Raw genomic sequence first — 24,330 nt, forward strand, 5'->3', positions numbered from 1 at the left:
CCTCCAAAAGTTGGTTCTGTATCCAGTTCTAGAATGAATTTGTCATCAATGTTCATGGTTATGTCTCTCACTGTGATTGTTTGGTCAATACATGTACTTTTGACAAGATGCAAAGATATGGTTTAGAACTGCAGCCGTTTACTATCTTACCAATATCCTACTCATGCTCATCAGTCTTAATACTCCCACCTCATGTTGTCTCAATGGCTTCTCTTTGCTTCTTTCAAATGGGTTATTGGAATATGAGTCAAAATTTTGCTTTTGTTTTAATTGTTGTGTGAACATTATTCTAAGCAGGCCTCTAAACTCAATCATGTTCAAAATCTGCAACGCATCAACAGCTCTGTACAACGTTTGAACAAGATATTAGCTGACCGGTGATTCATTATTAAATTTGATTAACCTTGGAAAGTTTGTGTCCTGGAGTCTTCCTTAAGAATACTTATAGAGATTTCAATTGCCCTGTTAGGGATTGGATGGTATGAAAAAACGTTTGAGGCTGTTGCACCTCATGACGCCTTCGAACAGTTAGGACGCAAATTAAGGTCCATAATCTGTCACCAATTTATCAGGTACTCCATGTGGCTCAATAATCAATTTCATCTCATTAAATTTCCACTGTTGTGCATGATCCCATGTCTAACTTCAACACATTTAGACTAAGCATCAATAAGGAATAGAAAACCATCAGTCCTGATGCAGGGTCTCACCCCAAAATGTCAACTTTCAATTTGCCTCCACAGATGCTGCTCGACCAACTGAGTCTCTCTAGAAGTTTGCATTTTGCTCTAGACTACAGCATCTGCAGTCTCTTGTGTCTCCAGAAAACTATCAATGCCTTTTTGTCAAAAAACGACATGGACTCTGAAATTGTACATCAGCCACTGTCATGTTTGTGAGGGTATCTTTGATCAATCTGACAAGCTGTACATGTCACCACTAAGTTGTCAAAACTTTTGTCAATAACTAGCCAATATAAACTTCTGGCAGTAACTTTCGTGTTTAAAATGCTAGTTTGTCCTGAGTGGAATTATCTATGATCTGCCTTCTCAGAACACTGGGATGACCATTCAATGACTTCACTTCATAAATCCTTGATCAGTGAACAATTCAAATCCTCTATTTTAAAATGGTTGCATATCCACGTTTGGGCACTTATCTGAATAGGTCTAGCCTTTGAGAGTTCACACATCGATTCACTTCAGAAGCACGCTTTGATATGTTGCCGCAGTGACTGCTGCAGCTGCACTTGGAAAGTCACCCCATCCCAATCATAAGGTAAAATACATGTTCTCACTACGTACACCAGAATCTTCTGGATTTAGCTTGGATGAAACATCTGCAATTACATCTTGTTTGCAAGACCAATGCTCAACATGCAAAAATATTGAGATATTCATGTTTCTCTGCAGTCTAGGAGCTGCCATGGTTGAAATCACTAGCTTTAGACCTAAAATGACTTGTGATCCATGACTAAAATGAAAGATCTTCCCAATATGAATTGGTGTCTTTTTTTTTGCACTAATGTCTTGCTTTTGCAGTCTTTTTTTCTCTATCCACTGTCTTGTATAATCTTATGTGTAAGTTAAACTCTGTGTGTTGTCTGTAATTACATGCCTGTGATGCTGCTGCAAGTTTTTCATTGTACCTGTACTTCACCATATTTGTACACATGACAATAAACTTGACCTGACTTGAGTCGACTTGACTTGTGAAACTTCTTCAGTCCAAAATCTGAAGGTAGCACCTTTTTTCCTCTCTGCACATAATTGCATTCACTTTCAGTTAAAAAGCAAGGCACAACTGCCATTGCCTTCTCCTGACTATCATTCATGATGTAACTGATAACGGTGCACGCTCCATATGGAGGAATTACACACAATCTTCAAGGTACTCTTCTGGTCACAATCTACCAGCAAGCCTTAGTAGTTAAGTTCTTTTTGAGTAAGTCATATACTCTCTATTGATCTTTACTCCATGTCTATGCTTCATTCCTTTATAGGATCTGCTGCACTAGTGTTAATACTGGTGCAGCAGTTCCTAAAAAAGAATACTGAACCATGCCCCAAAAAATTATTTGAGCTCTCCACCAAGTACAGCAGCTTCACCTTCATTCATAATGGGTTGTAAACCATCGTTGTCCTCCTTCAATCCAAAACAAAACAAATCAACCAGCAATCTAAGATCCACATCCTGGTGATGTCGTCCTTTGAGAACCTCTTCTATAAAGTGATTTTTTTTGTCCTAAGTGCTAAAAGAAGCTCATCCTGGTTATATTAGCAATAGTCTATTCTTCGTAGGATCTTGTCCATTGTCAAATGGAAAATCTTCAGTGACAACTTAACTCCACGCAGCAATTTTGTGTAAAAGTACAGACCATTCTGCATATTTGTGGTGAGACAATATTGACTCTCTCTTTCTGGTGAGCAAAGATGTACAACAACTTTGACTTCATGAAGAAATTGGTTCCTACTGCCAATTCAATACCTTGGGGAATGATGCTAAAGTGCATTGCTCAGTGTCAGCAGCCTAACTGAGAGTCACTTTATAGCCAATGCACAATTGAACTAACTTGTCATCTTTGGGTATGAGCTCACAATTGGGATTGCCTAGTTATCTTAAGTTGTCTTTGCTAGGGCTCAATCTTCTTCATGTTCCCTACCTCTTTATCTGCATCTCCTTTAACTTGTCAAGGTTTGCACCATACACTCTGGGCAACAGACTTAAGGCAGATATGTGGCTTGTGGCCAGTAATTTCCAGTGTGATAACCCTTAAAGTTTTCTTATATTTATGCAATATCATTGCTCACGAGGTAAGAGATGGGAGGAAGCCATTCAGTCCACTGGGTTCGTGCTGGCTCCCAGTAGAGCAATTTTATCAATCCCAATCTCTCTCTCTTTATTTCCCTGTAGTCCTGCAATTTATTCTCTCTCACAAAAACCCATCAACTCCCCTTTGATTCTTTTGCCACCTCCCTACACTAATGAGGAATTTAGAGTTGTTAATTAACCTGCCAGCACGTCATTGGGATTAGCACCCAGCGCAAACCCACAAGGTCACAGTGAGATGGTGCAAATTACACACAGACAGCCTCCGTGATCAGCATTGAATCCCAGTCCCTGGAGCAGTGAGGCAGCAGTGCTAACTGCTTTACTATTGTCACCCAAGTGTAAACTTGCAGTATCCACATGGGTGCTAAACATGTTTTTCCAATTCACCTTTAGTCTTCCTAGTGATGCAAGTTGCTTGGAATTCTTATTATTAGTCAGTATAATCACACAATGCATTGTATTCATCCTTACGGCTTCACTACTTCACCAACGTTCTTATTGAGAACAGCTGTACTTTCTATCAAAGACAAATGTCTGAATTCCATCCTGTATAGATTTCTACTCATAACAGAACAACCTGCTGCTGTTTCAATATTTATTTCAAGGCTTAGTCATTTACTCTTTACTTGTGTTTTGAAAGCTTGTTGCTTGATGCCATTTCTGAAAATGATAAGTGTAATTCAGACCTATCAGAATCTGATTCAATTTAGCCAGACTTCAACTCTACATTTTATCGAAGGAGAAAGCTCCTCCTGGTGATGAGCTCCCATTGGTAGCAACGCTCCAGTTGGTTGCTTTGAGTTTCATTAATGAATGCCCCTAATGACGCTTACAATAATTGGTTTCATTAAAGGAACAGATCTGTGGTGACTCCCATTGCATTTGTAGCAAGATCTTACATCACATGCACTCAATAGTGCTGACCTCGTTTCTGAGTGCAGCTTTCACTGCTGCTTTCTGACAATAAGCTACCATCATACTTCTGCTTGATAATGGTTAAAATTCCATCAAAACTGCAATTGTGAAAGCTAGGTCAAATGCCAGTCTTCTGCATGCTTAACAAATTAGACTGAATCTATTCATCATTTAAAACACACACAGATCAACTCTGCAGTATACAGGTTAACAAATTTGCAAAGCCTGAATAAATCTTTTAATGCAACAATATAGTCACTCACCATTTCTCCCACTGACATTATGTACTTGCATGCAATTACATATCTACATACAAACATATCATAGTTTGTTCCTCGGTTAACATCAGCAAGTTGATCCTCATCACATTGCTTTTTGGAGGGCTTGCTCTGTGCAAATTGGTTGTTGCAAAGTCATAATTTACACAGTGACTACACTTCAAAAGCACTTCATTATCTGTGAAACTGCTTGCAATACCCTAAGGTCAGAATGATACTTACAACAAACAATATTCATTAAAAGATCAGGTATAATGTGAAAAATGCATTGTTGCAAAATAGTCCCTTTAAAAGTTGTTCAATTAATAAATCTGTGATCCATGTACCAATATTAACACTGGCTCAATATTAAGAGAAAGTGAATTGTATGTTATTTACAAAACTAATATTTAACATTTGAAAGCAAAAAGTGAATTATTAACATAGAGTATTCCAGAACAACCTGTCAGCATTAAAACCTTGTTTGAGATCAAAATTTTCACCAGCCATTAAACTCCCTTTCAGTGATAGGTCTACTCAGAGGGGTTTAAAATTATTATAAAATCCCATTAGATTACTATAAATAGAAATACAAAATCAGGAACAGATCTCTCATAGCCCTATACCAAGCACTTACTGGAGAAAATTATAAATAGCTCATAGGGAATGTACAATAAAATGTTGCATTAGCTCTGAAAGCATTTCATCTACAAGAATTACAGCATAACACACTTGAAAAATTTGACAAGAAACTACCACAGCCTACTCCTGATAATTCAACATAAAATTTTATGTGATAAAATTGAATGAGCCAGTAATTCAAAATAAGCATTACAAACAACATGGTCCAGTGGAGGTTTAGCGCTAAACTAAGTCACAGGTAATTTGAATTGTCACTTTGAATTAAGAGTAGATTGTACATCACAACTGCTTAATTACATGAAAATTAACACATTATTCTAATTGATTCAGCAGTGTTACCTGGAGTTGTAATCATTCCAGTATGCAAGTGTCAGCGATGGCTCAACTGATGGCACTCTCACCTCTGAGTCAGAAGGTGCTGGGTTAAAATCTGACTCTAGAGTCTATGTGCAAAAACCTAGCTTGAAGCTCTTGTGCAGCAATAAGGGTAAGCCTTCCACCAGATAAGACATTTTGTTAAGCCCTCAGCCACTCTTAGGAGGATGTAAAAGATCCAACAGCACTCTTCTGAAAAGTGCAGCCACCGTCTGTACTGTACGGCAGGTATGGTAGTGTAGCGGTTAGCGTAATGCTTTACAGCGCCAGCGACCCAGGTTCAATTTCGGCCACTGTTTGTAAGGAGTTTGTATGTTCTCCCCGTGTCTGCGTGGGTTTCCTCCGGGTGCTCCGGTTTCCTCCCACATCCCAAAGATGTAGGGGTTAGGAAGTTGTGGGCATGCTATGTTGGCGCTGGAAGCGTGGCGACACTTGCGGGCTGCCCCCCAGAACACTCAACACAAAAAGATGCATTTCACTGTGTGTTTCAATGTACATGTGACTAATAAAGATATCTTATCTTATTCCTCAGTTAACATTAATAATAAGTAAGTTATTTAATTAGTAAACATTACTGTTGTGGGAGCTAGCTTTACACAAATCCGTTGTTGTGCTCTTCACTGTTTCTTTTTCCACAGATGCTACTGAATATTTCCAGCATTTTCTGTTTTCATTTCTGATAGTTTAATGACTGCACCTTCACTGCACCCTTAAAATGGCCTGGAAGGCAATTCAGGAATAGACAACAATAGTCTTTTCCAGAGGGTGGATGGAATCTGGAACACACTGCCCAAGGAGGTACATAGAACATAGAACAGTACAGCACAGGAACAGGCCCTTCAGCCCACAATGTCTGCGCCAAACATGATGCCGAATTAAACCAAATCTCTTCTGCCTCGACATGATCCATATCCCTCCAGTCCCTGCATATTCATGTGTATATCTAACAACCTCTTAAATGCCACTCCTGTATCTGTTTCCATCACTCCGCCCAGCAGCCTATTCCAGGCACCTACCACTCTCTGTGTAAAAAAAACTTGCCCTGCACATCTCCTTTAAACTTGCCCCGCTCACCTTAAATGCATGTCCTCTAGTACTTAACATTTCTACCCTGGGAAAAAAGATCCTATCTCTGCCTCTCATAATCTTATAAACTTCTATCAGGTCTTCCCTCAGCCTCCGACGCTCCAGAGAAAACAGCCCAAGTTTGTCAATATGTAGTGGAAGTAGAGACTTTCACAACATTTAGTAAGTATCTACAGCACTTATATCACCAAGGCAAAGAAGGCTATATACTAAGTACAGGTAAATGGAATTTGCTTAGATGTATACTTGACAGTTAGCATGATCATTTGGGGCAAATGGCCTACTTCTGTGTGGAATGACTACATGAAGTTCCAGACTTGCCAGCAACAGCCTCATCCCGTGAACAATTTAGAAAAAAGAATGGTAATTTCATGAAGTATTGTTTTAATTTTAGGAAGTAAGTAAGTTCAAGAATTTAAGAAAAAAACTATTTAAGAAGTTGATCAGTTCTTCAGTGACTTTGTTACTTTAGCTCCTTCCTATTTGCTAATCTCGCCTGACCTTCTGAGTATTTTCAGCATGACCTGTTAGTATTTCAAAGTATTTTATTGCTAGTAAAGCAATCTGAGTTGTGCTTTATATTGCAAACAGGAATGGAAATTATGATGTGGGCATAATCCAGATTTGGAGCTTCATCTGACCGAATTCAGCCAGAGATGTTCAAGACCAAGTTTTGTGGCAACTACTCTGAACTGTTTTCAATGGTGAGCTTTATTGAATGAGTTATGCATCAGACATCCATTACAGTTGCTCAACCATGACTTGACCTGTAAAATGGAGTCAAGTTTCAACCGAAGAGAAATATCTAAATCACTGTACCTGCTAAAGTTGCTAACACACTTTGACACATAATATATACTTGCTAATAAGTGCCACATATATAACAATCAGTTTATAGCGCACTTACTTTCTTCTTGTAGTCTTGCCATGATCTGGACATCTGTCAAGTCTTGTAGTTTGTAACCCATGGAGATGGACTCGTCATCCAGCTCAGAAGTGCTCAGTTCACTGTCGATTGATGACTGTGGGCTGAGTGGAAGATTTCTACTTGCATAACCTGTGAACACATGTAAGCAAAGGCAAGTATTAGTATTTTATGGGGATTAAACATTTTAACTAACTAAATAAAACTGCAATAATATTTGCTTCTAAGTCCCTTCCTAAGACTGACTCAGAAGAGGATAAATCTGGCAATAAAAATTGGAGGTTCAACCAATTTGAAAAAAGTATTCGGGATCAAAGCTGCACGAGATGCAGAGGCACTTGGATAATTACCTCTGCTTTTGTGCTATGGATTATGGAACTTGATTAGAAACTGCTTTTCTTTTTCCTCACAGAGAATAGGTTTTTCCAATTTTATAAACCCTGCTTACAGACAGCTGGTTTTCACAGTTTTCTGGATATTTGTTATGTGTAGTTTAATGAATTTAAGTCATTGTAGCTCTCTTGCTATGACGTATTAACAAACAGATAAACTACTCGTACATGGTTGTCACAAACAATGCTGCAAATGAACAGAACCCAGCAAAGGTGGCAAGAAAACTTGGCCACTTTGACCCTCATTTACGATCTCCTAATGGTTAGAACAGAACTGCATCAACATATGGTTGGTTGCAGGTTTGATGTTTTAATTATAAACAACATGAGATATTGTCTTGGGGGGGGGGGTGCAATAAAAACACGATAATATAAATTTAGTTCCACAGTTATAACTTGTTCTCAAAATTGCCACTATGGTGAAAGTTGTCTGAAGGTATTTTCTTGGTTTTTATACTGCAACTCCACCACTTTTAGAAAGGGACTCAGCAAGGACAACACCATTGATACATTGTCAGGATTATCTTTTCCCAGAAAGCAGGCTTGCACTGTTTGGGTTTGAAGCTGATTGAGTAAAAATCCAGTAGGTCAACAAAACTAAGTTTGAAAGTACTTAGGTATGAGAAGTTCTGTACATGCTTGAGACTGCCTGGGAGAATTCCCTCCTGGGCAAGAGGATTACAAGCAAAATGTATAATGAAGACAACCATCAACTTCAGATTATTTGCCACAGTTTAAAGTGATCCTATAGTTGTTGGAGCCTGCTAACACAATGAGGATGTTTTGAATGAGAAATATAACATCTTTTATGAGATACAATTTAGACCCACTTGTCATTTACAGTATGTTCGGGCTCAACGTATGCATTTGTTATTACTGTAACCAAGATTAGTGGAAAATTTTAAAGAGTTTCACTCTACTTTCCTCTGATTTAGGAAAAGGATGACACATATAAAATAGATGGGTTAACACCAGCATTAAAGTATCAGACAACAAAATACCACTCAAAACCTACTAAATGTTCATCCCTCAGTACTGATAAAACTGCTAGCTTTTTCCCTTAGAATAAACAGAACTTTCAGGCCCTTCAACATTGAAGCAAAAAGCCAAGCAAAAGTTACATTTCAGTATGAAAGCCAAAATGATGTGTGTAGGGTGGGGGTTGGGGAAAAATGTTTGATGCATTTAAGGAGGTGAAAGGAAAACCAAAGTAATCACACTGTTAAACTCCACAGAGCAACTTCCAACTTTGGGGGTGAGTAGGGTGGTAGAATTGGCTGTTTTGATTCAGTTGCCCATTGGTACATTGCCTAATTTCCCTTTCCAATGACTTTAATTGTACTTCCCTGCTAAAGTTGAAAATCTATGTCTGTGTGAAGGTTATATGCAGTGAACATTATCAGCTGCTCTCAATAGAATACAAGTTTGATTCACAGGGAACGCTGAAACTTCTGTTTTGCAACAATCTGCTTAATCATATAGAAGTAACCAGGAGCTCATTTTGATTTCTTTTCTGCTTGACATCGTTATTATTGATGAGATTATTACTGATTGAATGCAGGTTCACTACACCATAGTCTCAACAATGTCTGCCTAACAATGGGAGCCTGCATTGGTTACACAGATTGATGTATATGTTTCAAGAAATGTCTAATCATCATCAACAATGCTGCAGGTTTATAAATCAGGAGAAAAATCTTTAGTTGATATTGTGTCTGGTGCAATTCCTTCCCAATGACATCTCACCAGGGAAGGAATACAGTCATCTAACGGAACAGCCCTTGCTTTGTCGACTCTTGGATTACCTCATCAAGCTGTTGGAGACTCAAGACAGGATTCACAGAATACGTGACTGGTTTATTCGAACAGATTTCATGCTGTTGACAGATTCTAAACCTGTTTGAAGCAAATTAGTCACAGTATGAAGTAGCTTAGTGATTAATAAACTTTTGTTGTTATGTTGAATTTTTGGTAAAGTACAGTTCTCCTCTACATTCCAATTATGCTCACTATTAATAATAGTTGCTGCTTCTCAGAGTTACAGAGTTATAGAGAGATACAGCAGGGAAACAGGCCCTTCGGCCCACCTAGTCCACACCAACCATCAAGCACCCATTTCCACTGATCCCACTTTTATTCTCTCCACATTCTCATCAACTCCCCCCAGATCCTCCCCTCATCTACACACTAGGCACAATTTACAGTGGCCAATTAAACTACCAATCATCTTTAGGACGTGGGAGGAAACCAGAGCACCCGGAGAAAACCCACATGGTCACAGGGAGAACGTGCAAACTCCACATAGTATCTGAGGTCAGGATGGAACCTGGTTCTTTGATGCTGTTGGGCAGCGACTCTACGAGCTGTGCCAATGTGCCATCCATATACCCCCTGATATATTTCTTGTTCACCTTAAGCTCAGGTACAGACAAAATGTGATTTTCTCCTCCATGTATCCTGCACTTGTTGAAAGAGATTCTGAGAATAAAATCTTGTGGCACAAGATGCCATTTTGCCTGTGGCATCTCGTAGAAAGAGCTGTCTGGTTAATCTCAATCCCCCGTTCTTTCCTCTTTGCCCTGCAATTTTCTCCCTTCAAGTATCTATCCAATTCCCTTTGAAGGTTACAAATGAATCTGCATCCACACAATTTCACGCTACGATTTGCAGATCATGTTAGAACATGAAAGGAGGCCATTCAGCCTATGCAAACTCTCTACAAGGGCAATCCAGGCAGACTCATTCCCTTGCTCTTTCTCCGCAGCCCTCGAATTCTTTTCTGCCTCAAGTTTCTGTCCCTTTTACCCTTTGGAAAGTAACAATTAAATCTGCTTCCACTACCTGTTCAGGCTACGACTTCCAGTCAGTTCCTTGACCAGTAATGGAAGACTTCTAACAAATAACCCCTTAATCTCCTCATCATAATGACTATTTTCTCCTCACACTTATTAATTTGACAGTTACCTTAAATATGAGCACACTGGGCAAACAGTTTCTCCCCATTTACTCAGTCAAAACCCTTCATGATTTTGAGTAACTCTATTGAATTCGCCTTTAGTTCCCTGCTCTGAGGATCTTATGGGCAGCACATTGGTGCAGCCGTTGGTGTGGCTGCCTCACAGCCCCAAGGACCCGGGTTCAATCCTGACCTCAGATACTGAGTGTGTATAGTTCAAACATTCTCTCCCATTGGTTTCCATCATGTGCTCTGGTTTCTTTCCCCCTTTCACAAAGATGCAATGTTCGGTCAAGTGGCAACTGTAAATTGCTCTTAAGTGTAACAGGTGGCAAAAGAACCAAAGAGGGTTTCGTGGACACATGAGAGAGAACAAGTTGTAGGCCTGTGGAAAAATGGGTCTGCTGGCATTGTTCTGCTGGGAGCCAGCATAGATCTGATGGGGGAATGGCTTCCTCCTATGCAATTAGTAAGATCAATCTGTTTTATCTTCTAAGCCTGGACATTGGAGTTAATCTTCCATTCCATGCAATGACTGGAAGCCACGCACCTAGGATTTGCTAGGAACACATTACATATGGGGAAGATCAAACCTTGCTCAACCTTCTTATCTTGGAATCGAATCGAGACACTCACTGATAGTGTGATGCTCTCCGTATAACGCCATTGAAGTCTTAAAAGCGGTAAGGAAAATGGAGGCCCATCAATAAATAAAAGAAAGAAATTTAAGGCTGCAAATTTTATTGAAAAGTACCCTGTTGGTAAGTTAGTTCTTGGGCACCAAGTGCTGCTATTTGTACATTGGTGGTATTTGTGGATAAGATCCTGCCCTTGTGTTCTGCTGTGCCATGGCAGAGATTGCAGCTCCACTCTAAGCAGGAGTCTTCATGCCCCTGTGGTTTGCTTTGGTGGAGGATGGTGAAAGTGCAACATACCAGTTGCAATAGCTGAAGGAGCCAAAACAATTGAAGGAGCCATGGTTAGTCCCTGAACCACCTTTCTACACTCCTCTGCCTGCTCCTATGTCTTATGGTCTTAAAAGCAGACATAGGAATGTAGAAGGATGGTTCAGGGACTGGAAAAAGAATACTGGCTTTACTGACAGTCATCTCAATTAATTTCTGGTATAAGATCAGGGAGCGAAGATATAGGAAGGAAAATACCTGCTAGGTATTCAAAAGAGGCACAGATGATGGACTTCAACACGGGACAGGGGGACTTGTGATTTCAACGACTCAGACAAGGCACACTTTTGAACATGACTCCAAAATGAAATATAAAAAGATTAGCAGTTATTTGCATTAGGCACAAAAAATAGAAAACTTTTTTTCCCCAAAAAGTCAAAAGTTCTTTGACAATATCCTGAAGACAGAGAGCCCCAAAGTGAGAGTTAGAGAAGCAGACACCCCAGGATTTCATGGGAAAGTTTGCTCTTGAGCTGCATTTAATGCTATTAGGGTAACTCTGAATGCACAAGTATTTAATGTTCAATATTCATGATATTATCTACAACACTTCAGGTGCAAACACGAGGGAAGCTATGGAGGTGTCTGGATGCAGTACTGTGTGGTGCAGAATTAGTGCAAAGGATTGGTGTTTTTTTTCCCTCTACATTGGACCATCCTTCAGATTATATTTTGGACAAAGGTAAATCACCCTTTTCAAGAACTCCATCTCTCTGTCAACTTGCTCTCTCTCACAAATCACAAGCTTTGAAAATCAAGCCCAATTTCTTGTCCCTGCCTCTTCCAAACTTGGGAAGTATGTACAATCCAAGCTTTGGACCTTAACCAAAGTTTTTCAATTATATAAAAGGTCAACTCAGCCAAAAAACAACCAGTGTATAGCTATACCAGTGGGAGTCAGCAATAATTTTAATAAACAGCGACTATCATCTTCGGTTCAGATAATAGTGATTAGGTGTTGCTTCGTTCCTGAATAAAGGCACACGACCACTTGAAGTGGTTATCTAGAAACTTTTTCTTTTTCTCTTACATTGAACATAAATGGGTTATTACAACAACACATAGGGAAATTTCACTTGAAAATGTGAGGTTATATCTGACAAATGCATTGTGTTAGAATTTCTCCACATGAATTTATTAATCTTCAAGTTCTTACTTTATGTTGACAGATACTTTCCCAGAATATGATAAAAGAAGCTTTTTAACGTTCCTAGTATTACAGTGTGGTAAATTATGAGCACTGAACTCTTTCTGAAATTTGTTTCCAATTCATCGCAATAGAACCAAAGTTTCAGAAGAATATTCAATGCACAATCATTATAGTATTACACATTTAGCTCATGCAACCAAGCATGAATTTCCACTCCATTCCGGAATGTGGTTGGGACATGACGATAAATAAACTACCTTCCACACCTACAGCAGAAGCAATGGGGACAACAGCTGTATTCAAAGCCAACTGAACACATTTAATGCCATACATATATGGAGCAACTTCTCCTTGGGAAGAATTTTTGAAATGAAAACATTGACTTTATCAGCATCATTTTATGGCACATGAATTTTTCCTGAGGCTTGAATTAACTTTTTTTTATTGTTATAGAAGTCTCAATCTAAAGAGATGAGATGATTACCCAGGTTTTCCTTCATGGAATTATATTAGGTGGTTCATGCAGGTAGCAGTACATATGCAAAGCTCACATTAAGAGAAACAAAACATATTCAAGCTGTTCCAGTGTTATACTCTACCTGTTCTTTCAGGGATTAGTAATTGTTTAGTAACAGGTTTGTAGAGGCTTTGAGAGCTAAACCCATTGGTATATGGACTATACCCTGCAAACGGACTACATGGAAGGCCAGAAGAGTAAGAACTTGAAAAGAGACTTTTCCATCGATTGGCTTTTGAGGGAAAGAAAGCAAAGACACAGAATTAGGTTTGACAAAACTCCATTGAAGTGCTTAAAATAAAAAAAAATCAAAGAAATTATATAAATTACAACATAGACGTGTTACATGCAGCAATTCAGTCAATAGCAACAGCCAACTCTAATCACGTGGTGTAAGATCTAGGGGAGAACATGTGCTCACTAAGTATACAAGTCAGTTAAAGATTCAACAAAATTCGATGCTCAGCTTTGTAATGAACATAACAGCTAAACCTTCCTTCTGTCTATAAATGACAAAATATTTCAGTACGTCCCCTAACAAACTTCTACACATGTACTGTTAAAGGTATCTTGACTGGTTGCATCATGGTCTGGTACAGCGATATGAATGTGTAGGAACGTAAGAAGCTGCAAAGAGTAGTGGACTCAGCCCAATATGTCACCAGCACCTGCCTCCCCACCATCAGTAGTATCTAAAGGAGGCACTGCCTCAAAAAGGCAACATCTATCATCAAAGATCCCCACCATCCAGGCCATGCCATCTTCCTGCAGCTACCATCAGGCAGGAGGTACAGAAGCCTGAAATCCCACACCACCAGGTTCATGAATAACTACTTCTCTTTAACCATTCAGATCTTGAACCAACTGGCAAGCCTTAATCCACTGTTCTAATTGTGTTCTTTCTTGTAAAAATTGTGTACAATTTATGTTTAATTTATGCTTTTCTTGTGAATGCTGCTTATATGATGCTATGTGCCTGTGATGCTGCTGCAAGTAAATTTTTCATTGCACCTGTGCATACATGTACTCATGCACATAACAATAAACTCGACTTTGACCTTGATTTTGAAGTATCAGCAAATCCTCAGACGGAACCAAGGCAAGAAAGGATTTAGGGAACAACCAGCCCATTACTTCTGAGCAGTTTCTGCTGGTACTAAATAAGAAGGCTCAAACTGAGACCATCGTACTATCCCATATCTTGTGCAACAAGAATGACTGGAGATTGTTCAATACTAGTGTGAATCACTGCTGATCCTGATCCTTTCCTTATCCACACCAGACCATGAATACTTTGTAGCAGGAGACATGGGGAGATGAGGGTCCCAGGATTATTTTTCCCATTTCCACACCTAGGGAAAAAGTGGTAACCACGCTGCTCTTATCACAACAAGCAAATTATTTTAGGATTTAATGTTAGAGAAAAAAATCTGAATTAGTGGAATATTTGAAACAAGCAATCAAAAAGCAAAGATACTGCAGAATTTAGAAATCTGAAATAAAAGCAGAAAATGCTAGAGGTCAGGTAACATCTGCGAAGAGAAAAACAGAGTTAATGTTTCTGGTTGATGGCATTTTATCAGTTCTGATAAAAGGCCACTGAACCAAATTGTTGACTGTGTTTCTCTTCCACAGAGGCTGTACGATTTGCTGAATATTTCCAGCATTGCCTGCTTTTATTTTTGAACTAAAACAATTTTGAATAAAGAAAGGCAGGGAGCAGAAAACTTCTAGCTGGAGCCAGGCAAGAGTGTAGGTTAGAAAATAGCAACTTGACCCAAGCATGAATAGACCCAACTTTGTGTGTTGGGCTCAGGACAGATATCAAAATAATTAAGGGTCCTTGGGTTTGCATCAGGTACAGACGGAATAGGTTTTAACTTAACACCGAAAGAGATCTCTAGTCCAGATTCCTGTACTCTTTCCCTTCAGTGTGCCCTAGTTACTGACTCAACCTTGAAAAACTGGGTCATCTCAGAGTTAAATAAATATGCCCAAGTCCCACTCTGTTTCTACCTCTATTCTGTAAACTTCCAGTCTCAGCTATCAAAGGTAAGCAGCAACCTCTTAGGCACATCCATTTCAGGTGTTGGTGTATTTCACCAACCAATTCCTAGGAAACCATGGCAAGCAACTAATTAAGAACATTTAATAATTTTTAAACCACAATTGAGGGTTTTACCTGTAATGAAAAATCTCTTGCAAGATTAAATTCCCAGGCTCTGCAACATTGCAAACACCTAAGGCCTGTGAAGTAAGCTTTCAGTGGCCTTTTAATGGAGACACAAGAGACTTCAGAATGCTGGAAGAACTCAGCAGATCAGACAGCATCTATGGAGGGAAATGGACAGTCCACATTTACGTCCACTGTCAGTTTCCCTCCATAGATGCTGCCTGACCTGCTGAGTTCCTCCAGCCTTTCAGTGATGTGCCTACTAGAATTACAGAATTGTTTCAGCTTGGAAAGAAGCCATTCAGTCTATAGAGTTCATGCAGGCTTTCTGAAAGGAACAATCCAGTATGTCCTTTCCCTCATCTATTTCCTGCAATTCTTACTCTTTAAAATCTCTGTACAGTTATATAGTAAAAGCAATGATTGAATCTGCTTCCACTGCCCTTCCAGTCAGTGAGTTTCAAATCGGGACTACTCTCATCAGGCAAGATCTTTCCCTCAGGTCATTCTGGGCTCTTTTCCCCATTAATTCAAACCTGTTTCTCCCCATTCTCCATTCTACTAACAAAGCCAATTGAAAAATCTATCAGAACCACGCATGTGCGAAGCTTTCCTCACATTTTCTTTAAAAGCAGCAAAAATTGATTCTGCTGCAACCTCTCTAGTGTTTCATTTTAACTGAGACACAGCCATGCTTGTGAATTCATTATTCTCAGCCCCATGTGATTATTGACAATTTTCTTTAAAGGCAGAAAATTGCTAGGAATGTTGACTGATTTTTCAGTTTTATTTTGAGTGAAAACAATTTCCAGAAAATTCACTTGGATTTTCACCCATTTTGTCTGAAGTAATGTCAGATTCTGACAGTGGAAAATAAAGCCTTCCTTCTCAAGACTGGTTCCGAAAGTGGAGTCCTCCATCCCTTGCGGACTGAGTGGCAAGGTGCACAATATAAAACAGAACTAATTAGTTGGGTCCATTTTTGACATTTTTGACAGATAACAGGGAAGAAATCAATCAGAGTACATAGAAAATAGGCAGGCAGGGTGAGAAAGTGCTGGGTTTTATAAATAGAGGCTTGGGATTTAAGAGCAAGGAAGTAATGATAAATCTTTATAAGACATTGGTTCAATTATAACTGGAGCATTGTGTTCAATTTATTGTGCCAGACTCCAGGACAAAGTAAAGGCTTTGGAGGGAATTCATAAGAGATTTACTAAAATGATTCTGAGGATGAAAGTCTTTCGATATCGGGATGAACTGGAGTAGCTGAGGTTGTTTTCCTTGGAACAAAGGGGATTGTACGGAGATTTGGGAAAGGGATTTAAAATTGTGACAGAATAGATAGAGAGTGGTTGTTGCCATAAGCAGAGGGATCATAAAACAGTAAGTGGCAGGGAAAAGATTTCAAGACAGTAAGTGGTTAGGGTCTGGAATGCATTTCTAGTAGTGGAGGTAGATCCAACTGTAGCATTCAAAAAAGAGCTGGATAAGTGGCTGAAAGGAAAGAATTTACAGGGACAACAGAGAGTGATAACAGCTTAACTGCACTTACATAGAGTTAGTATAGACTTGTTGGGCTGAATGGCCTCCTTCCATACTCTTTTGTGAATTAACAGATGCATAGCTCATGAAGCCACAGATGCTGAAACATATTTGTGTGTATAATAGAGAATATTTGACAGTAGATGACTCCTGTTTCACAATTAAAACTTAAAAAATAAACAAATAACATTATGTATGTATGGTAGATAGCAGTGAAGCACCTAAGTTTGCAACTCCAAGGCCCGGACTCAAGTTCTTGCAACCCGAGTTCTAATCCCACCATGCCGGCTAAGAAATTTAAATATTGTAATTTTTGTTTACATAAAAATAACATTGAACTGGGTGGGATAGTGGACAATGAAGAAGGTTATCAAAAATTACAGGGGGATTTTGATCAGCTGAGCAAGTGGGCCGAGGAATGGCAAATGGAGTTTAATTCAGCTAAGTGTGAAGTGTTGTATTTTGGGAAGTCAAATCCAGGTAGGACTTTCACAGTGAATAGCAGGGCCCCGGAGAGTGTTGCAGAACAGAGGGGCCTTGGAGTACAAGTATATGGTTCCTTGAAAGTGGAGTCACAGGTTGACAGGGTGGTGAAGACGACTTTTGGCACACTGGCCTTCATAAGTCAGGACATTGAGTATAAAAGTTGGGAGATCGGAGTGTAGTTGTACAGGACGCTGGTGAGGCTGCACTTGGAGTATTGTGTTCAGTTTTGGTGGCCTTGCTATAGGAAAGATGTTATTGAACTGGAAAGAATGCAGAAAAGATTTACAAGGATGTTGCCAAGATTTGAGGGAATGAGTTATGGGAGAGGTTGGACAGGCTAGGACCTTATTCTTTAGAGCGCAGGAGACTGAGAGGTGATCTTATAGATGTGTATAAAATCATGAGGGACACAGACAGGGTGAATGCACTCAGTCTTTTCCCCAGGGCTGGGGAATCAAGAACCAGAGGGCACAGATTAAAGGTGAGAGGGGAAAGATTTAATAGGAACTTAAGGGGCAAGTTTTTTTTTTGCACAAAGGGTGGTATGTATGTGGGAAGAGCTGCCAGAGGAAGTGGTTGAGGCAGGTAAAGTAACAACTGACAGTTGGACAGGTACATGGATTAGAAAGGGTTAGAAGGTTACAGGCCAAATGCTGGCAAATGAGACTAGCTTGGATTGGGCATTTTGGTTGGCATGGACCAGATGGGCCAAAGGGCCTGTTTCCATGCTGTATAACTCTATGAACTCTCTGAACTCAATAAAAGCTAATATCAACAATCGTGACTATGTATTACTAACCTATTGTAAAATGCTATCTGATTCGTTAGTGTTCACTGGGAAAGGAAATCTGCCATTCTTACCCAGCCTGGCCTATATTTGACTCCAGATCCAATGTGTTTTACTTTTAACTGACCTCTGAAATGGCAATGAAAGCCTCTCAGTTCAGAGAGAACAGAAAATGGGTAATAAATGAGGGTTTGCCTCATGAAACCTAATTCTTGTAAAATTAATTGGACATTGATTTGTAACAGAATTCATAAATATGTAAAAACTCTGAAAGATACTTCATATAAACTTCATTCTAATTACAGCACTGTTTCAGGACACAAGCAATGTGACTTAAGTCACGTACAACAAGGCTTACATTGCATAAAGAACAATATGTCAGGAAGCACGACTTAGATTTAACATGTAAGAGGTACAAGAATTTAATATTGACCAAAGAATCTAATGACCCAAAAGCAGCTTTCGGGTACGTAGGCATGACCACTTATGAAACCTGAAAAAAAAATTAAAGCAGCTTCAATGCTTCATGTACCTCTGTAGAAAGAGAACTAAACCTTGCAAAATATAATGTTCTTTACTTACACTTACAATATAGGGAGCAACTATACAGAAAGTAAATTAATAAAAAGTAATTCAACATGTAAATTAATCAACTCAAAACTACAACAAAATAGATGACCCAGAATGTATCACAGTGTTTTACTTCAAATCCATTAAAATAAATACAGAGAAAACTGCCCTACATTCTTTTTTGCTCAATTTCTGTCAATCTATGGTATTAAAAGTCTTATTTAAAAGTCAGCTGTATTTTACTGCTATAAGCATACAGTGACAGCTTCCACAACTGCAGTATTTTACGCCAAGATTTTCAACATCATTGTCTGCACCTCTAAACTGCAATTAGCTGTAAAAGCCACATGAGCCTTTCAGGTGATGCCTCACTATGTACATAAGCATTCATGGTAGTCAAATGCCATTAGGTCACTGTCAACTCCTGGTAGCCAATCATCAGATCTACAGGGTGATGATTCCAGGTACTGGCTCACTCCAACATGACCAGTCACTAATTACATCCCAAAGCTGCTGCAAAGACAAACAAGTGACTTCTTTGATTCGTCATCATCCTATTCAGTTTCTTTCCACTTGACTAAGCATGATTGTCTACTCTATACCACCATTGGTTCTCATACCATGTCCAAAATACGTCAGTTCTAATTTGAACTTGGTAGCCGCAAGTGAGTAAGTCATCCTTACATGCACAAGAACTGATTGACTGATCCTCCTCACTGTCCATGGGATGTTGTAAAAACTTATGTTTCAAATTAGTCAATCCCTTTCCTCCTTCTCTTTCCAACTTACAAATCACTACGTACTACTGGAAGAAATGGTATTCTGACTGCATTTTAGTTGATGGAGTAATGTATTATCATGATCAAGTTTGATCTGACTGTCCTTCCAAACATTAGCCTTTTACAGATTTCTGCATCCCTAATTTCTACCTACTCTGGCCCACAGATGATGAATCTTTTCTCTCCACCCACTTGATCTTTACCTGTTTCGAATTTTTTTAGCAATGGTGATGACACAAACTTCACCTTCTCAATAACAGATCAAGTCTCCAGATAATGCTAAATTAAAATTAAACCCTGAAACCAACCAGATATGGCACGTTACTTTTCTAAAAAATATTTCTATAATGCATAAAATATCCAGGAACAGTGGAGTTGAGATGAACCTTAATCCATTTCTCCTTTTCACATGCTGCCTAACCTACTGTGCAATCCCTCCACAAGATAATGAGCAGAAACATCCTGTCTTTCCCATTTTGTGTACTGAAATCCTCTAATGTGACTCTACTACAGAACATAACATTTAAGGATAACCTTCTTCCTCTATAGAAACATGGTCAGAAGATACTGAACCACAATGGTTGTACTGGACAAGATTATTTGATATATCCTGTACTGAGATTTATTTTTATAATTCTCTGGCAAAGAATTAATACTTTTGATGGACAGTGACCTCAATGCTTGTATCTTCTATGTTCAACTACCACAACAGACAGGCATAACTATCCTGAATACCATTTATGCTCTGCACCATCAATTTATTGCTCAGTAATTCTGAGCGGTATTTTGTCTGGCCTGATCTGCCCTTTCAATCACCTCTTGCTGCAATTAGACCTAACACATGCACTGCTTTCCTTTAATTGCTGCAAGTATTGGACACCTTGACGACGTATCTGAAAGCTCAGACTCTGCTGAAATTGCACAATATGAACATGAATGAGATGACATCCGAGTTTCAGATTGCATGCATCTACCAAGGGTAACCATGGCAACACAATGAGGTGATGATTTGCAATGCACTTCACTCTTCCCTGTTATGTAAGCAGAACTCTTCTTGCTGACCTGGATTCCATTACAGAGCTCTGATATTTGCTGCTGGCTCTTAAAATAACAGGTTGAAGGTTTACATAACTTAAAACAGAAATATATTTACTACAAAGCAGACTCTCAGAAACGAGAAGAGCATGCTCAGTAGCAAAACCTAATTCAAAAAGAAAAATACCCAAATGTACAGATTTGTAATAAAAGTTGCACACCATTCTGAATCTTCTCTCAAAACATCTATTTGTCTGATCAAAAGTTACCATCTGTAAGAGCATCTTATCAATAGAAACCGCACTCTGGGGCAAAGAGAACTTTAACCCAAAATGTTACTGAGTATAGAATCATAGGAATAGACAGCACAGAAACAGGCCCTTCAGCCCACTTAGTCAGTGCCAACCATCAACAGACCATTTACACTAATCCTACATTAATCCCATTGTTTTATTCTCCCCACATTCTCATCACATTCCCCCCAGATTCTTCCACTCAATTAATCTACAAGCGACATGTCTTTGGGATGCAGGAGGAAACTGGAACACCTGGATGAAACCCATGCAGTTAGAGGGAGAATGTGCAAACTTCACACAGACAGCACCCGAGGTCAGGATTGAACATGGTCTCTGGTGCTGTGAGGCAGTGGCTCCACTGGCTACGCCAATGTGTTGCCCAAGTCTGCCAGGTCTGTGGAGTTTTTGCTAAATTTCAGCATTTGTCTCTGTCTTACATGTAAAGTGGGTTATTTATAAGTGGAAAAGAACACTTCATATCTTCAAACTGACCTCCAGTTACAGAAATTGGTGGAAAAATAGCAAATAGAATTTAATCCAAGCAATTGCATGGTGTTACACCTTGGGAGGTCTAATGTAAGAGGAAAGTATGTAGTTAATGGCAGGACCCATAACAACATTGATGTACAGAGGAATCTTGGGGTCCAAGTCTATAGTTCACTGAAAGTAGGCATACAAGTAGTTAAGGTGATAAAGAGGCATATGGCATGCTTGCCTTCATTGGCTGGGGCATTGAGTATAAGAGTCAGGAAGTCATGTTGCAGCTACATAAAACTTTGGTTTGACCACACTTGGAATATTGTGTGCAGTTCTGGTCGCCCCATTACAGGAAGGATGTGGAGGCTTTGGAAAGGGTACAGAAGAAGTTTGCCAGGATAATGCCTGGATTAGAGGTTATGAGCCATCAGGAAAGGTTGGACAAACTTGGATTGTTCTCCCTGGAGTGTTGGAGGCTGAGGGGAGACCTGATAAAAGTTTATGAGATTATGAGAGGCATAGATAGGGTCACAGTCAGAATCTTTTTCCCAGGGTAGAAATATCAAATGCTAGAGGACATGCATTTCAGGTAAGAGGAGGAAAGTTTCAAGGAGATGTGCAGGCAAAGTTTTTTTAGGTGCCTGGAATGGGCTGCTAGGGGGAGTGGTATAAGCAGATATGATAGTGGCGTTTAAGAGGCTGTTACATGAATATGCAGGGACTGGAGGGATATGGATCATGTGCCGGAAGAAGAGAATTAGTTTAATTCCACATCCTGTTTAGCACAGACATTGTAGGCCAAAAGGCCTGTTCCTGTGCTGTACTGTTCTATGATGCTGTCTAGCCCATTATGTGCAGGGAATTATGGGACAAATAAAGTAAGACAATGTGCATTAAACATTTCCTCCTGTAAATGCACGGTATGATTCACAATGCCCTACGATCTCAGGAGCCCTGTCATTTCAGGAAAGGTCCTCTATCTTGTTGAAATAATACCATTAATCCAAGAAAATTAGTAATAGTTTATCCTTTGCATCTGTGAACACACCACCAGTGGTGGCTACGAAAGTTCCAATAGCATAATATCTATGGGAAGTTATATTCCATAGACTGATTTTTTGGCAGCTGCTCCCTAGTAAGCAGAATGATGCAATGAGTAGGGCCGTGGCCTCACTGCTCCAATGACCCTGGTTCAATCCTGACCTCCGGTGCTGTCTATGTGGAGTTTGCACATTCTTACTGTGACTGCGTGGGTTTCCTTTGGATACTCCAGTTTCCTTCCACATCCCTGGGGTTGGTAGGTTAATTGGCTGTTGTAAATTGTCTCTGATGTGCAGGTGAGTGGTAGAATCAATGGGAGTTGATGAGAAGGTGGGGAGAATAAAATGGGATCAGTGTAGGATTAGTGCAAATGGGTGCTTGATGGTTGGCATGGCCTGCTTCTGTTCTCTATAACTATGGCTATAATATAGTACAATACAGTAACATCCTCTCTTGGAATCTTCACCTGTGCTGTTGGTCATACAGCCCACATTCTAAGCAAGAGGCCTGGGTTGCAGACTGCTAATATATTAGGAAAGATTTTACAAATTTGTGCTCAATAGTAGGCTATACTTCAAGACTGTACTCTTGTAGAATGATCACTGCAATGTTGGTGTCATTTGAGGCAAAGTAGTTTACACTCTCGCTTACCAAGAACTTGGATACACAAATCTAGGCCAAAACTCCAGGGCAGTTTTGTAGTTTTAGAGATGCTGCCTTTCAGATGACAACATAAGATAAAGCAGGAGTAGGACATCTGGCCCCCATAACCACTCTGCCATTCAATGAGATCATGGTTAATATTTCACCTCAGCAACACTTTCCTGCACTGACTCCATAATCTGCGATTCCTAAAAATCACCTTCTATATAAGTAACAGAGCCTCCACAGCCCACTTGGGTGGAGAATTCCAAAGATTTGCCTTCCTCTGGGATTAGGCCACCCAGAATGGGAAAAGTACAAGTCAATCACTGCTTCATCTGGAAGGATCACATAGAACACAGAATAGCACAGCGCAGGAGGAGGCCCTTCGGCCCACAATGTCTGTGCCGGCAATGATGCCAATCCAAACTACTCCCATCTACCTGTACCTGGTCTGTCTCTCTCCATTCCCTGCCTGCTTGTGTGCCTCTCTAAATACCTCTTAAACATTGCTATTGTATCTGCTTCCACCATTTCCCTTGGCAGCGTGTTCCAGGCACCTACCAGCCTCTGTGTAAACAAACTTGCCTTATAAATCTCTTTTAAACTTTCCCTCCTCTCACCTTAAACCTATGCCCTCCAGTATTTGACATTTCTGCCCTGGGGAAAAGGTGTTGACTATCTACCCTGTCTATGCCTCTCATAATTTCATCTACTTCTATCAGGTCGATCCTCAGCCTCTGAAAATTATCTCACGAAACTTATGTCTTCTTCTCTTGAATCTAGTCTTTCTTTGTCCAGTCCCCTCCTCATTCCTTCTGTGGCTGTCACCACTTTGAGGGTTTCCTGGTCCCAAGAAGACGCATTGCTACAATAATCTGCTAGCTTTTGAAGTCAAAATTGCTGAGGTAAATTGTGTTTTTCCCCAAATTCCAGATTATTGACTGAATTTAAATTCCACAGCTGCTTTGGTAGGATTTGATCACAGGTTTTTTGACAGTTACTCTGGATTACTAATCCGAAATTTATCCACTGTGCCATTATCGTCTGGGGTGTTTTGATCAAAAAAACAAAATATATAGGTTGCAATTCAGCAATGAAAATATAGGTGAAGCTAGATGAAGAGAGGTATGCAAAAGTCATCATAGAACAACCTGCCTGCTGAGATTAGCTCCTTACAATTCACAAACACTGCAGAGGAGAATGAAAGGATACATAGAAATAACACTGGATGAAAACCAAGGTGGCTTTAAAGCAGAATGCAGGAGGATAGATCAACTGCTTCCAATAAGGCAGATTTTGAGTAATGAGTGGAACGCAACATCTATTGTTACAACCAGCTTCGTCGATTTTAAGAAGGCCTTTGATAAGTGCAGGATGAGAAGTGGCATGCTGTGTCTCGAGAAAGAATGGTAAAACTGACAACCTTATCAAACTAATGCAAAACATTAATATCAAATGCCTGAAGGCTTCAGAGTTGGACAGAA

General features: G+C 39.6%; 1 protein-coding gene across 2 annotated transcripts in view; it reads right to left on the minus strand.

Annotated features, from left to right (window-relative positions):
• The window catches only part of slain1a (SLAIN motif family, member 1a), a 92,023-nt gene that overhangs the window by 21,420 nt on the left and 46,273 nt on the right, over window positions 1–24,330 (minus strand). Inside the window, exons 3-4 of one of the 2 annotated variants that reach the window (XM_052026295.1) lie at window positions 13,095–13,244; window positions 7,015–7,164 (exon numbers count right to left, since the gene is read on the minus strand). In XM_052026295.1, coding sequence (XP_051882255.1) covers window positions 7,015–7,164; window positions 13,095–13,244 — 300 coding nt within the window. The remainder of the gene's footprint in view (window positions 1–7,014; window positions 7,165–13,094; window positions 13,245–24,330) is intronic. The other variant, XM_052026297.1, reaches the window with a different exon arrangement.

Source organism: Pristis pectinata, chromosome 11, assembly GCF_009764475.1.
Source record: "Pristis pectinata isolate sPriPec2 chromosome 11, sPriPec2.1.pri, whole genome shotgun sequence".
NCBI classification, from domain to species: domain Eukaryota; kingdom Metazoa; phylum Chordata; class Chondrichthyes; order Rhinopristiformes; family Pristidae; genus Pristis; species Pristis pectinata.